This window comes from Schistocerca gregaria, chromosome 3 (assembly GCF_023897955.1).
Source record: "Schistocerca gregaria isolate iqSchGreg1 chromosome 3, iqSchGreg1.2, whole genome shotgun sequence".
Classification (NCBI taxonomy): domain Eukaryota; kingdom Metazoa; phylum Arthropoda; class Insecta; order Orthoptera; family Acrididae; genus Schistocerca; species Schistocerca gregaria.
This window is the reverse complement of record NC_064922.1, coordinates 927,652,701-927,667,349: the sequence shown is the minus strand read 5'-3', so window position 1 is coordinate 927,667,349 and position 14,649 is coordinate 927,652,701. Positions and strand designations below refer to the sequence as shown.

The following is a 14,649-nucleotide window of genomic DNA, read 5'->3' as shown; positions in this document are numbered from 1 at the left end:
TCGCACGAAGTAATGGCCGCTATCGAGAGGGGATCTCAAGTTGATTCCGTATTTCTAGATTTCCGGAAAGCTTTTGACACCGTTCCTCATAAGCGACTTCTAATCAAGCTGCGGAGCTATGGGGTATCGTCTCAGTTGTGCGACTGGATTCGTGATTTCCTGCCAGGAAGGTCGCAGTTCGTAGTAATAGACGGCAAATCATCGAGTAAAACTGAAGTGATATCAGGTGTTCCCCAGGGAAGCGTCCTGGGACCTCTACTGTTCCTGATCTACATAAATGACCTGGGTGACAATCTGAGCAGTTCTCTTACACTATTCGCAGATGATGCTGTAATTTACCGTCTAGTAAGGTCATCCGAAGAGCAGTATCAGTTGCAAAGCGATTTAGAAAAGATTGCTGTATGGTGTGTCAGGTGGCAGTTGACGCTAAATAACGAAAAGTGTGAGATGATCCACATGAGTTCCAAAAGAAATCCCTTGGAATTCGATTACTCGATAAATAGTACAATTCTCAAGGCTGTCAATTCAACTAAGTACCTGGGTGTTAAAATTACGAACAACTTCAGCTGGAAGGACCACATAGATAATATTGTCGGGAAGGCGAGCCAAAGGTTGCGTTTCATTGGCAGGACACTTAGAAGATGCAACAAGTCCACTAAAGAGACAGCTTACACTACACTCGTTCGTCCTCTGTTAGAATATTGCTGCGCAGTGTGGGATCCTTACCAGGTGGGATTGACGGAGGACATCGAAAGGGTGCAAAAAAGGGCAGCTCGTTTTGTATTATCACGTTATAGGGGAGAGAGTGTGGCAGATATGATACACGAGTTGGGATGGAAGTCATTAAAGCATAGACGTCTTTCGTCGCGGCGAGACCTTTTTACGAAATTTCAGTCACCAACTTTCTCTTCCGAATGCGAAAATATTTTGTTGAGCCCAACCTACATAGGTAGGAATTATCATCAAAATAAAATAAGAGAAATCAGAGCTCGAACAGAAAGGTTTAGGTGTTCGTTTTTCCCGCTCGCTGTTCGGGAGTGGAATAGTAGAGAGATAGTATGATTGTGGTTCGATGAAACCTCTGCCAAGCACTTAAATGTGTATTGCAGAGTAGTCATGTAGTCATGTAGATGTAGATCTGGCCTTTTAACACTAACCAAAACGGCCTTGCTGTGCTGGTACTACAAACCGGCTGAAAGCAAGGGGAAACTACAGCCGTAATTTTTCCCGAAGGCATGCAGCTTTACTGTATAATTAAATGATGATGGCGTCGTCTTGGGTAACATATGCCGGAGGTAAAATAGTCTCCCATTCGGCTCTCCGGGCGGGGACTACTCAAGAGGATATCGATATCAGGAGAAAGAAAACTGGTGTTCTACGGATCGGAGCGTGGAATGTCAGATCCCTTAATCGGGCAAGTAGGTTAGAAAATTTAAAAAAGGAAATCGATAGGTTAAAGGTAGATATAGTGGGAATTAGTGAAGTTCGGTGCCAGGAGGAACAAGACTTCGGGGCAGGTGAAAACAGGGTTATAAATATAAAATCAAATAGGGGTAATGCAGGGGTAGGTTTAATAACGAATAAAGGATAGGAATGCGGGTAAGGTACTACAAGCAGCATAGTGAACGCATTATTGTGGCCAAGATAGATACGAAGCCCACGCTTACCACACTAGTACATGTTTATATGCCAACAAGCTCCGCAAATGACGAAGAGATTGATGAAATGTACAATGAGATAAAAGAAATTATTCAGATAGTGAAGGGAGACGAAAATTTAACGGTCATGGGTGACTGGAATTTGATAGTAGGAAGAGAGGGAAACGTAGTAGGTGAATATGGAATGGGGATAAGGAATGAAAGAGGAAGCCGCTTGGTAGAATTTTGCGCAGAGCATAACTTAATCATAACTAACACTTGGTTCAAGAATCGTGAAAGAAGGTTGTATACATGGAAGAGCCTGGAGATACTGGAAGGTTTCAGATAGATTACATAATGGTAAGACAGAGATTTAGGAATCAAGTTTTAAACTGTAAGACATTTCTAGGGGCGGATGTGGACTCTGACCATAATCTGTTGGTTATGAACTGTAGATTACAACTGACGAAACTGCAAAAAGGTGCGGTTTTAAGAAGATGGGACCTGGATAAACTTACAGAACCATAGGTTGTAAAGAGTTTCGGGAAGAGCATAAGGGAACCGTTGACAGGCGTGGGGGAAAGAAATACAGTAGAAGACGAAGATTGGGTAACTTTGAGAGACGAAATAGTGAAGGCAGCAGAGGATCAAATAGGTAAAAAAACGAGGGCTAGTAACAATCCTTGGGTAACAGGAGAAATATTAAATTTAATTGATGAAAGGAGGAAATATAAAAATGCAGTAAATGAAGCAGGCAAAAATGAATACAAACGTCTCAGAAATGAGGTCGACAGGTAGTGCAAAATTGCTAAGCAGGGATGGCTAGAGGACAAATGTAAGGATGTAGAGGCTTATCTCACTAGGGGTAAGATAGATACTGCCTACAGGAAAATTAAAGAGACCTTTGGAGATAAGAGAACCACTTGTATGAACATCAAGAGCTCAAATGGGAACTCAGTTCTAAGCAAAGAAGGGGAAAAAGAAAGATGGAAGGAATGTGTAGAGGGTCAATACAAGGGCAATGTTACTGAGGAAAATTTTATAGAAATGGAAGAGAATGTAGATGAATATGAAATAGGAGATATGAAACTCCGTGAAGAGTTTGACAGAGCACTGAAAGCCCTAAGTCGAAACAAGGCCCCGGGAGTAGACAACATTTCATTAGAACTACTGTTTGCCTTGGGAGAGGCAGCTCTGACAAAACTCTACCATCTGGTGAGAAAGATGTATGAGACAGACGAAATACCCTCAGACTTCAAGAAGAACATAATAATTCCAATCCCAAAGAAAGCAGGCGTTGACAGATGTGAAAATTGCCGAACTATCAGTTTAATAAGTCACAGCTGCAAAATACTAACGCGTATTCTTTACAGACGAATGGAAAAACTGTTAGAAGCCGACCTCGGGGAAGATCTGTTTGGATTCCGTAGAAATGTTGGAACACGTGAGGCAATATTGAACTTACGACTTACCTTAGAAGAAAGATTAAGGAAAGGCAAACCTACGTTCCTAGCAACTTTAGACTTAGAGAAAGATTTTGACAATGTTGACTGATATATTCTCTTTCAAATTCTAAAGGAGGCTGGGGTAAAATACAGGGAGCGAAAGGCTATTTACAATTTGTACAGAAACCAGATGGCAGAAGAGTCGAGGGGCACGAAAGGGAGGCAGTGGTTGAGAAGGGAGTGAGACAGGGTTGTAGCCTATCCCCCATGTTATTGAATCTATATACTGAGCAAGCAGTAAAGGCAACAAAAGAACAATTCGGAGTAGGAATTAAAATCCATGGAGAATAAATAAAAATTTTGAGGTTCGCCGATGACACTGTAATTCTGTCAGAGTCAGCAAAGGATTTGGTAGAGTACCTGAACGGGGTGGACATTGTCTTGAAAGGAGGATATAAGATGAACACCAAGAAAAGCAAAATGAGGATAATGGAATGTAGTCGTATTAAATCGGATGATGCTGAGGGGACTAGATTAGGAAATGAGACACTTAAAGTAGTAAACGCGTTTTGCTATATAGGGAGCAAAATAACTGACGATGGTCGAAGTAGAGAGAATATAAAATGTAGACTGGCAATGGCAAGGATAGCGTTTCTGAAGAAGAAAAGTTTGTTATCATCGAGTATAGATTTAAGTGTCAGGAAGTCGTTTCTGAAAGTATTTGTATTAAGTGTAGCCATGTATGGAAGTGAAACGTGGACGATAAATAGTTTAGACAAGAAGAGAATAGAAGCTTTCGAAATGTAATGCTACAGAAGAATGCTGAAGATTAGATGGGTAGATCACGTAAGTAATGACGAGGTATTGAATAGAATTGGGGAGAAGAGAAATTTGTGGTACATCTTTACTAGGATTAGGTATCGCTTGGTAGGACATATTCTGAGGCATGAGGAGGGATTGAATAGAATTGGGGAGAAGAGAAATTTGTGGTACAACTTTACTAGGATTAGGTATCGCTTGGTAGGACATATTCTGAGGCATCAAAGCATCACCTTTTTAGTATTGGAGGGCAATTTGGAGGGTAAAAATCGTAGAGGGAGACCAAGAGATGAATACACTAAACATTCAGAAGGCCGTAGGTTGCAGTAGGTACTGGGAGATGAAGAAGCTTGCACAGGATAGAGTAGCATGGAGAGCTGCATCAAACCAGTCTCTGGACTGAAGACCACAACAACAACATCCTTTCGTTGGGTTCGGTGTTAATCAAGGAACGCAGGAATTAAATAAATTTGCTGACAGTGGAAATTGATTTATATCAATGGAGAAACTTGAAAACTTATCGAACGCTTACAGGAATTGGAGAGATGCCGCGAGTAATGAGGTTAATGACCCGGGGCGCTACATCAGTAGTGTGTGATGAAATGAGAGGTTGAGTCTGACGGGGGGCGTGCTAAGATAGTCAGTGCGGTTGTCTGACCAATGTGTCTAGGTGACGTAGTGGTCGGCACAACTGCGTATTGAGCAGGAGACGTGGGTTCGAATGCTGGTCTAACACAAATTTTCATCTTGCTCCATTGGTATAAACCAATACCCACTGGTAGCTAATGTCTAATTCTTTGTGTCTTTATTAATAAGTGGCTGCAGAATGGGAATGGTGTCTGTTCTTTCAGTCAAGTCCGAAGGAACAGGCACAACATACATGGCGTTAATAGTAATACCTGATAAGATCTTTAGAATTCTTCTGATAATCATACACTCCTGGAAATTGAAATAAGAACACCGTGAATTCATTGTCCCAGGAAGGGGAAACTTTATTGACACATTCCTGGGGTCAGATACATCACATGATCACACTGACAGAACCACAGGCACATAGACACAGGCAACAGAGCATGCACAATATCGCCACTAGTACAGTGTATATCCACCTTTCGCAGCAATGCAGGCTGCTATTCTCCCATGGAGACGATCGTGGAGATGCTGGATGTAGTCCTGTGGAACGGATTGCCGTGCCATTTCCATCTGGCGCCTCAGTTGGACCAGCGTTCGTGTTGGACGTGCAGGCCGCGTGAGACGACGCTTCATCCAGTCCCAAACATGCTCAATGGGGGACAGATCCGGAGATCTTGCTGGCCAGGGTAGTTGAGTTATACCTTCTAGAGCACGTTGGGTGGCACGGGATACATGCGGACGTGCATTGTCCTGTTGGAACAGTAAGTTCTCTTGCCGGTCTAGGAATGGTAGAACGATGGGTTCGATGACGGTTTGGATGTACCGTGCACTATTCAGTGTCCACTCGACGATCACCAGAGGTGTACGGCCAGTGTAGGAGATCGCTCCCCACACCATGATGCCGGGTGGTGACCCTGTGTGCCTCGGTCATATGCAGGCCTCATTGTGGTGCTCACTTGCACGGCGCCAAACATGCATACGACCATCATTAGCACCAAGGCAGAAGCGACTCTCATCATCGCTGAAGACGACACGTCTCCATTCGTCCCTCCATTCACGCCTGTCGCGACACCACTGGAGGCAGGCTGCACGATATTGGGGCGTGAGCGGAAGACAGCCTAACGGTGTGCGGGACCGTAGCCCAGCTTCATGGAGACGGTTGCGAATGGTCCTCGCCGATACCCCAGGAGCAACAGTGTCCCTAATTTGCTGGGAAGTGGCGGTGCGGTCCCCTACGGCACTGCGTAGGATACTACGGCCTTGGCGTGCATCCATGCGTCGCTGCGGTCCGGTCCGGTCCCAGGTCGACGGGCACGTGCACCTTCCGCCGACCACTGGCGACAACATCGATGTACTGTGGAGACCTCACGCCCCACGTGTTGAGCAATTCGGCGGTACGTCCACCCGGCCTCCCGCATGCCCACTATACGCCCTCGCTCAAAGTCCGTCAACTGCACATACGGTTCATGTCCACGCTGTCGCTGCATGCTACCAGTGTTAAAGACTGCGATGGAGCTCCGTATGCCACGGCAAACTGGCTGACACTGACGGCGGCGGTGCACAAATGCTGCGCAGCTAGCGCCATTCGACGGCCAACACCGCGGTTCATTGTGTGTCCCCTGTGCCGTGCGTGTGATCATTGCTTGTACAGCCCTCTCGCAGTGTCCGGAGCAAGTATGGTGGGTCTGACCCACCGGTGTCAATGTGTTCTTTTTTCCATTTCCAGGAGTGTATATTTAGTTTCGCAAAAATCAATTTTTAGTCCAAATCCGTTGTTGAATATATTTATTTCTTCATGCTGTGTTCTCGCCAATATCATTGACCACTTTAACGTGTACTTTTATACCTGTTTCTATGTTTGAGTATAGAATTTGTACTCTGGAAAGACTGGAAAGTCATCGACTTGAAGTTGCTGAAATGGGGATGTGGTGGAAAAGGACAAGAACGAGCGGAACGGAAAGAAAAACCAACCTGGAAGCCTTAAGTGTAGTAAACGAAGAGAGAAGTTTATTGAAGGAAATATAAAAGAGAAATAAATATAAAAGAGAAAAGAAAATTGACATGTCCTCACACATAACCATCATAAATATTCTTGAAGACAAACTGCTCTGAAAGAAAGGAAGGGGACCACCTAGAATGAAGGATTTGGTGCATATGGAGATGAGGATATGACGTCACAATTACATGGAACTGAAAGTAAAAGTCAATGAAAGAAGAAAGTGGATGCATCGACGAGGAATCAGACTTTAGAAAATGCATGCTCTGTGGTTGATATAATTTCCCTGAATATTGCTTCAGAATTAGACAGAACACAGCCTTGCTTCACATTATCTTAATATCTTCTGATGTTCTTCCATCGCAGTTGATAATAACGGTCTGTTGTCAGTACAAATTTTTAATTTTTCAAATATTCTGGCGGTCGATTTTACTTTTTTCTATTAGGCTCTCCAGTTTATCTTGCCACAGTTTATTAAAATCTCTTTCGTAACCATTCATCCCTAGCACCACATCTTGATTCATGTCTAGGAATTTTTCTATAATGATATATTCACTGCAAACTGAGCTTCTCTCGTGCCTATACCGTTACGGTATCCATACTGATTTTCCCTTGTTTTATGTTTTAGTTTTTTGTTTATTCGATTGTGAATTATTTTGAAAAAGAAATTTTAAAGGCTTACGACTCTGAGTCTATCATTCCATCTTCTGAGTATTCTATGGTACAAATTGTTATGCGGGAGCCAATGTAGCTCCTGAGGGCCGGCAACCCATTTTACACCACAGAGGATGGGGTTGTCTATGTCCAAGGCGTACCAAAAGCACCATGGTAAACACTGGCTGTTTACTTAAAAGATAATGGAAAGAGACAGTCTGAGCACTACTTCCTGCAGGGGGAACTCAAGCCACGGCCTGCAGGAAGTATCACTACGCCAAAACCTGATTGGCTTGGGACAGCTATTTAGGAGCCAGTACCTGGCCCGAAGTTCAGTTCTCTCTGGAAGCCGACCTCGTGGACTTCGGCAGCGGAAGATTATGTCTTCGTCTCTGAATTGGACTTTTACTTCTGTCTGTGTGTGTGTGTGTGTGTGTGTGTGTGTGTGTGTGTGTGTGTGTGTGTGTGTTACCACGAACCTTTGCGGAAGTTAGAGAAGTGAACTTTTGTTTGCTTCAATTAGGAGACATTTACTGGCATCGTTATTGTTACCTTTCATTTTGTTGTTCAGTCATCAACCTGGTAAACTTACATAAATGAAAGTTGTGTTTGTGAAAAACTGCGAATTTTCAGTCACAACATAAACCACCTTTAACAAGAGTTACATCACGGTGTTGTTGTGAGTGCTCTAGAAAAAGAGCATTCGAATCCCATCAAAAGTTTATATTGTTGCATTAAAAAACGCTTGCTTCAGTATCTCATTTATAACAATATTTAAGAGCATTAAACATGGAACTAAACTGGTGCCCTTTGTGGCTGTTGTTTACTCAAAACCTAATACCGATTTCTCGAATCGATTACAAAATAAATGATTGTTATGCAACACATACAAGCTCAGTCCCGGGAAAGTGACAGTAGGCACAGTGGCATATTGTTTGGTTATATTACTACTAAATGTGTTTTGTGTAGTGTCAGACCAATATGCTGATAAAAATGCTTCCTCAAATGCTTCTACGGAAAAACATTGTCTAGCAATTGGTCGCATTCGTCGTGCTGGTTCTCCTTCAAGAAAACTGACAATAAATTCTAACTTATGTTGTACTGGCCATGATGGTGGAAGTGCTCCCCTGAACTGTTGGATAAAATCCAACGGATGTATTTGCGCCCTGTCGTTTTTAAATGTTTTAAACTTTCTAACTGAAAGAAAATGTTTGTGATCAAAACTGTCATGTCTGTGTGTGTAAGTGTTGTCGTATTGTCTTGAATATGGATTCGGGTGTCTTTCTTCCTGGGTAAAATCTCTTACTCTCTGAAGTCTACCAACATTATATGTATTATGGATCTGAGGCATTTCGTAACGGTGTGTGTTCTGTTGAAAATGATTATGTGCGGCGGTTTCTTGTGCGTCCGCTATCTCTTGCTGTAGAGAATTTATTTGCTGATGCAATGAATCATTACGCGATTTTAGATCTGTGATAGTTTGTTGTATATTTGTCAATGGCGTGTTATTACTATTAGAGTTCTGTTGCACTGGGACTGGTGCAGTGTCGTCTGATCTCTCGTCATTGTTAGTATCTAAAAGATCTATTCTTGTAGTGAGTTCATTGATCTTTTCTGTCAGTTCGTTTCGTAATTTACGGTTGCTTTTGGTGACTTTCTTAAAATCTGCCTTTAAATTTTCTGTGTCATGGTTAATTTCTATGTGTTCTATTTTGTCAGTTAGTGTCTGAACGTCCTCTGTTAATTTATCTTTAACATTCTGGATTTCAGTGTCTGTAGAAGTTTTCACATCGATTGTCTGTGTTTGGATTTCTGTAAGCCTGTCTTGTATTTGATTATTTGTTTCTTTGACCGTTTCGATTTCTTCCGAGATCGACTGTATGTGATTGTCTACATATGTTTTGCCCTGGGCAAACACTTTCTTTTTGTCGTCCTGACGCTGTTTAGTGATTGTTTGTAGTAATTCTTTTCGTTCTTTATCCTGCGATCGCACGATTTTACGGTGACGTATCAAACAGTTTTCTGTGTGATTGTTAAAACGTTCATCAATCTGAGCGTTTTGTTTAGCAAAGTTTTCTGTCATTGTTTCCCGTATACTAACTGCAAATGTTTCTTGGTTATCGGATATTTCTTGAATTTTGTCGCGTAATTCTTGTGTTGATTGTGAACATTTTTCAGCGACTGTTTGAATTTCTACTTTGATTTCGTGTTTTAGATTTTGGTACATGTTGTCTAATTTCTGATCTGTGTGTGCGTGTTCTGCCTTAATTTCGTTTTTTAGATCTTGTGACCTTTTTTCTAATTCTTGTGACCCTCTGTTAAAGTTTTGATTCATGTCTTGTCTCATTTGTAGCAAAAATGCCATTATTGGATCCGTTTCGGATTGACTTCTGTGTGTATTTGTATTCGTTGTTAAAGGCTGTAGATCTGTGTTCATTTGAACATCCTCAGATGATTGTGACTGCGTCACGTTTTCCGTAATTTCGGAATTTTGGTCATGAGAACTGTTGGATCTGCTACGCAGGTTGTGTAGCTGTGTACCGTTTGAATCTAAATCAGTGCTTAATGGAGTCTCTCTGTCTGACTGCATTGTAGTGGTTTCGTTACTGAAACTGTTATGTCTACTATGCGGAATTTGTGACTGTGTACCGTCTGTTGCATTTAATGCCAAATTATTTTGCACTACCGTTTCATTGTCTGTGGGCATTTCTGAAGTTACTTGTTCGTTAAACGCTTCCATATTGTTACAGTTATTAAATATCTGTTCACCTAACGTTTCAGAATCAGGGTTTTCACACGTATTATTACTGCCTATTCCAGAAAAGAATCTCTCGTCAGTATTTTGTACAGTTTTATCAGTTTGAGAACGAGTAATTATTCTGTGGGACATTGTCTATAATCATCACACGCAACAAAATATATCACTGTTCAAAGCGGATTCAACACTGAACAAACACTTTTCAACGCCGAATCAATAAAGCAAACAGAATTGCCGATGACCTGTGAATAAAAGTTATACACTTTAGTATATGCGTTGCGCCACTTAACAGTAACTTATTCACACTATCATCAAAGTCAGTATATTCACATCCACAGTAGATTCACTAAAATGTCGTACTGAATGGATATCGCCAAGTGAAACCTTCCCGTCTAATATTGGATGAAGTGTTATGTAATAGGCGTATTTAAACTGTTTTAGCATGTAATTATCTGAACTGTTTCTTATTTAAATTGTTTTGTTAATTAAATTGCATTGTGTATTATTGAGAAAGAGCGGGAAACCGCACATAGATACATTTTGAGAAAGAGCGGGAAACAGCGCGCAGTAATACATCTGTAATGGTAGCAGGGATTGTCTGCACCAAAAACCATTGTTGGCGGCGAGACCGCACTTTTGTAGCAATGAGCGTTGGAAGCGAGCAGTTGCGAGTAAGATGTGAGACGAGGCAGTCGTAGCTAGCGAGACATGAGAGGAGGTCGCTGTAAGCGAGGTATGAATTAACACTTTGAAAGAAGCGGTGTGCTCGCCAGCCACTCGCTATATGTAGCGCAATGCTAGTTTTTAAGAATTTTTGTAAAGAACTATACTCCTTGTAATTGTTTGTCAAGATCGTTCTCAGAATATAGTTAACTTCTACCAGATTAAATGCATTAAGAATTTTCTATCCCAAAATCATTCACGTAAATGCTTTACGGAATTTATTGTTATCTTAAAAGAAAAGTCTAAACTGAGCTTCAGCTTTTATCAAATCTAAATTAACTTCAACTTAAAGAATTCCAGTCACAAAGTATTATGAAACTCCACCAGCAGCTTATAATTATGTTAAAGAGAAGTAAGTATATTCATTCCACAGTTTGCTGTAGCAGTCAGATGGCGATCCAGTATAAATAATTAAAGGTAAGAATCAGTCTTAATAATTTCAGGTAACGACTGAGGGCCACGGCGACAACACATTTTATGTTTCGTCGTAATAATCAGCAGGTAGTCTTGACAGAGCAGCAGTTAAAAGATTTTAAGAGACGCAGCGTTCAGTCAGCAAGCAAACGTTCATCCAATATTAGACGGGAAGGTTTCACGCGGGCGGAAACACCATATGTAATTATGTAATAGGCGTATTTAAACTGTTTAAGCATGTAATTATCTGAACTGTTTCTTATTTAAATTGTTTTGTTAATTAAATTGCATTGTGTATTATTGAGAAAGAGCGGGAAACCGCGCATAGATACATTTTGAGAAAGAGCGGGAAACAGCGCGCAGTAATACATCTGTAATGGTAGCAGGGATTGTCTGCACCAAAAACCATTGTTGGCGGCGAGACCGCACTTTTGTAGCAATGAGCGTTGGAAGCGAGCAGTTGCGAGTAAGATGTGAGACGAGGCAGTCGTAGCTAGCGAGACATGAGAGGAGGTCGCTGTAAGCGAGGTATGAATTAACACTTTGAAAGAAGCGGTGTGCTCGCCAGCCACTCGCTATATGTAGCGCAATGCTAGTTTTTAAGAATTTTTGTAAAGAACTATGCCCCTTGTAATTGTTTGTCAAGATCGTTCTCAGAATATAGTTATGTAATTTTGATGGAAAATTACGTATGTAGCGCAACGCTACTTTTTAAGAATTTTTGTAAAGAACTATACCCCTTGTAATTGTTTGTCAAGATCGTTCTCAGAATATAGTTAACTTCTGCCAGATTAAATGCATTAAGAATTTTCTATCCCAAAATCATTCACGTAAATGCTTTACGGAATTTATTGTTATCTTAAAAGAAAAGTCTAAACTGAGCTTCAGCTTTTATCAAATCTAAATTAACTTCAACTTAAAGAATTCCAGTCACAAAGTATTATGAAACTCCACCAGCAGCTTATAATTATGTTAAAGAGAAGTAAGTATATTCATTCCACAGTTTGCTGTAGCAGTCAGATGGCGATCCAGTATAAATAATTAAAGGTAAGAATCAGTCTTAATAATTTCAGGTAGCGACTGAGGGCCACGGCGACAACACATTTTATGTTTCGTCGTAATAATCAGCAGGTAGTCTTGACAGAGCAGCAGTTAAAAGATTTTAAGAGACGCAGCGTTCAGTCAGCAAGCAAACGTTCATCCAATATTAGACGGGAAGGTTTCACTGTATTGCAAAATCGACATTGAAGTGAATGTAATCCTGCATCTTTATTAGAAGACGGACCTCGTGGATTTCCCCATGAAGTGATTCCAGCAGGGATGACAAGGAAACGTCAAGAATACTTCTTTAGGAACACCAGATCATACTGTAAAGTTGAATTCGAAGACGTTTTATGTCCTCAAGCTGAACGTGAACCTGTTACTAGAGTCAACAGTAATGCAACTACCGATCCCGAGCGTAATGCTCCACAAGCAGTTCCCGGGGTCTCAAGGACGTGCAGAAAATGCTCAGTTCGTATCGTCAGACTGAAGAGTTGTGAAATGCATTTTTATATTATTTAAATGGGACTTTTAAATCTGTGTTTTGGTATTAAACTAATTTCTTAAATGTAAAATATGAAGGTTCTGTATTACTTTGAACTTTTGAATGCATTTTCTTCAAAATTGCCATTTTAATTTGATAAAATATAGATGTTTGTAACACAAAAAATAAAAATAAAGCCAAGATTATTGCACCCAGTTATTCAGAATTTAAAACTCAATTTGAAAATATTAATAACACAAGTCGGAAATTTTCGACAAAAGGTTCCTCTTTGCTTTCCGCCTCACAGATAATGATGTCTCTGATCTGATACGTGTTGAGCACTGCCCAGAAAGGCTTATCTGCTGTATCTTTGTATTGTTGCAGGATACGGCGGCCTACCGTTCACCGTCACAGGGGAAATCTTCGCGCAGAACGTCAAGTCTGTGGCGTTACCCGCAGCTGCCTGTGTGTCGTGGACCATGTCCTTCCTGGTGACGAGGTTCTTTGAGGACATTTCCATCGCCGTTGGCAACTACGGGCCCTTCTTTCTGTTCGCAGCTTGCTCCTTGCTCGCCTCGCTCTACGTGTACCTTTTACTGCCTGAAACGAAGGGGAAGACTTTAGAAGAGATACAGGTTCTGCTTGAAAGCGATAGGACAATCAGAGCATGTCGCTGAAGAGATACGCGATTGCTTAATCTTTGTTTTGGAACCTCTCCACATCTGGTGCTCACTGTACTCCTTCACGACTGAACCGGAAGCAGCAAAACTTGGTGCTTCACATCGAGCATAATTATTACCTGAGAACTGACACTGCTGGAAGAAATGACGTCGAATGTCATTCACCTTTGTTTTGTGAGGACTCGTTACGATTGCACTGACCAGTACTACTCTCTATTTATGATTTGGTGATCGAGATTTATATAAGAAAATTAACGTTAATACTCATTAATTATAGTGAAGAAGTATTCTCTTTTCGACCATGGTGACGAAGAACGCTAAAATGTAACTCATTTTTAGTTGGTCCCCAGAATACGAAACCATGTGAAGAATGAGATACACCTTTCATCAAATGTGTTGCCTGTGAGTCACATTCTGTTACTTGATTAGAAATAAAATGTAGACCAAGGGTAATGTAATGGTAACGCTTGTGACAATGTTTGCGACTAATTTCATCTGAGGAATCTTTCATAAATATATGACATTTTCGTTGCATTTACTATTATTATATTTGAAAGTTGTATTTAAAAAGAAGAAAGAAAGCCATAGCCAACCAGTACGGAAGTGAGAGATGGAATCCTATTTTTAAGTTTGGAGTGCTTCTACTAGTAATTTATTTTTAAGCAGATATCTTACAAAGTGTCCGAACTCAAAACAGCCTTCTTCATTACTAATTAGAAGCACCAAAGATTATCATTGACCTCCTCTTACCAGTAAACCTGACCTGAAAATTGACGCCTTCTGTCAGAAGTCGTTACATTCTACAAGAAGTTAATGGGGACACACACACATACGACTGGCATTTCCTAAATTCCATACATTCATTGCTAAATTTATTATTATTATTGTTATTATATATGGGATGTAGAAAAAATACCGCACTTGTGGTCAGCGTACGATTCCTCATCCCAATCCAAGACAAAACTGCATCTAGAAGAACTTAGTCCTGCCAGTAGGTTTAATAGAAATGCTACTTAAAAATCGAGGCTCTGACAACACTATAACTGCGTACAGCGTTGCCAAGAATAGGTAGCGAGAACTCTGCGCTCTGCTCGAGCTGTCCCATTAGGCCAGTGAGATGAAGGAATGCCGTCGAGAATGGCTGCGCTGACTCGCTAATGTTGGAGTCGCGTTCGCCAAACACTTTTTTTTTTTGGTAGTTAAAGCATCAAACTGTATCGAGTTTACAACTCGTCAACGCGGTATCTTGTGTATTTCTTTCTGTTACTGTCACCTTTATTTAACCATTAAGGTATAACATGACTCTCACAAACATAAACGACCACTTTGTTTCATACATGACACAAATAAAGCCAATAGAAAATG

General features: G+C 41.0%; 1 protein-coding gene across 1 annotated transcript in view; it reads left to right on the top strand.

Moving 5' to 3' along the window:
- LOC126355710 (facilitated trehalose transporter Tret1-2 homolog) overlaps positions 1-13,779 on the top strand; it is a 79,522-nt gene extending 65,743 nt beyond the window's left edge. Inside the window, exon 6 of the mRNA XM_050006077.1 lies at positions 12,989-13,779. Within this exon, the coding sequence (XP_049862034.1) occupies positions 12,989-13,281 (293 nt within the window). The 3' untranslated portion in view covers positions 13,282-13,779. The remainder of the gene's footprint in view (positions 1-12,988) is intronic.
- Positions 13,780-14,649: the final 870 nt, after the last annotated feature.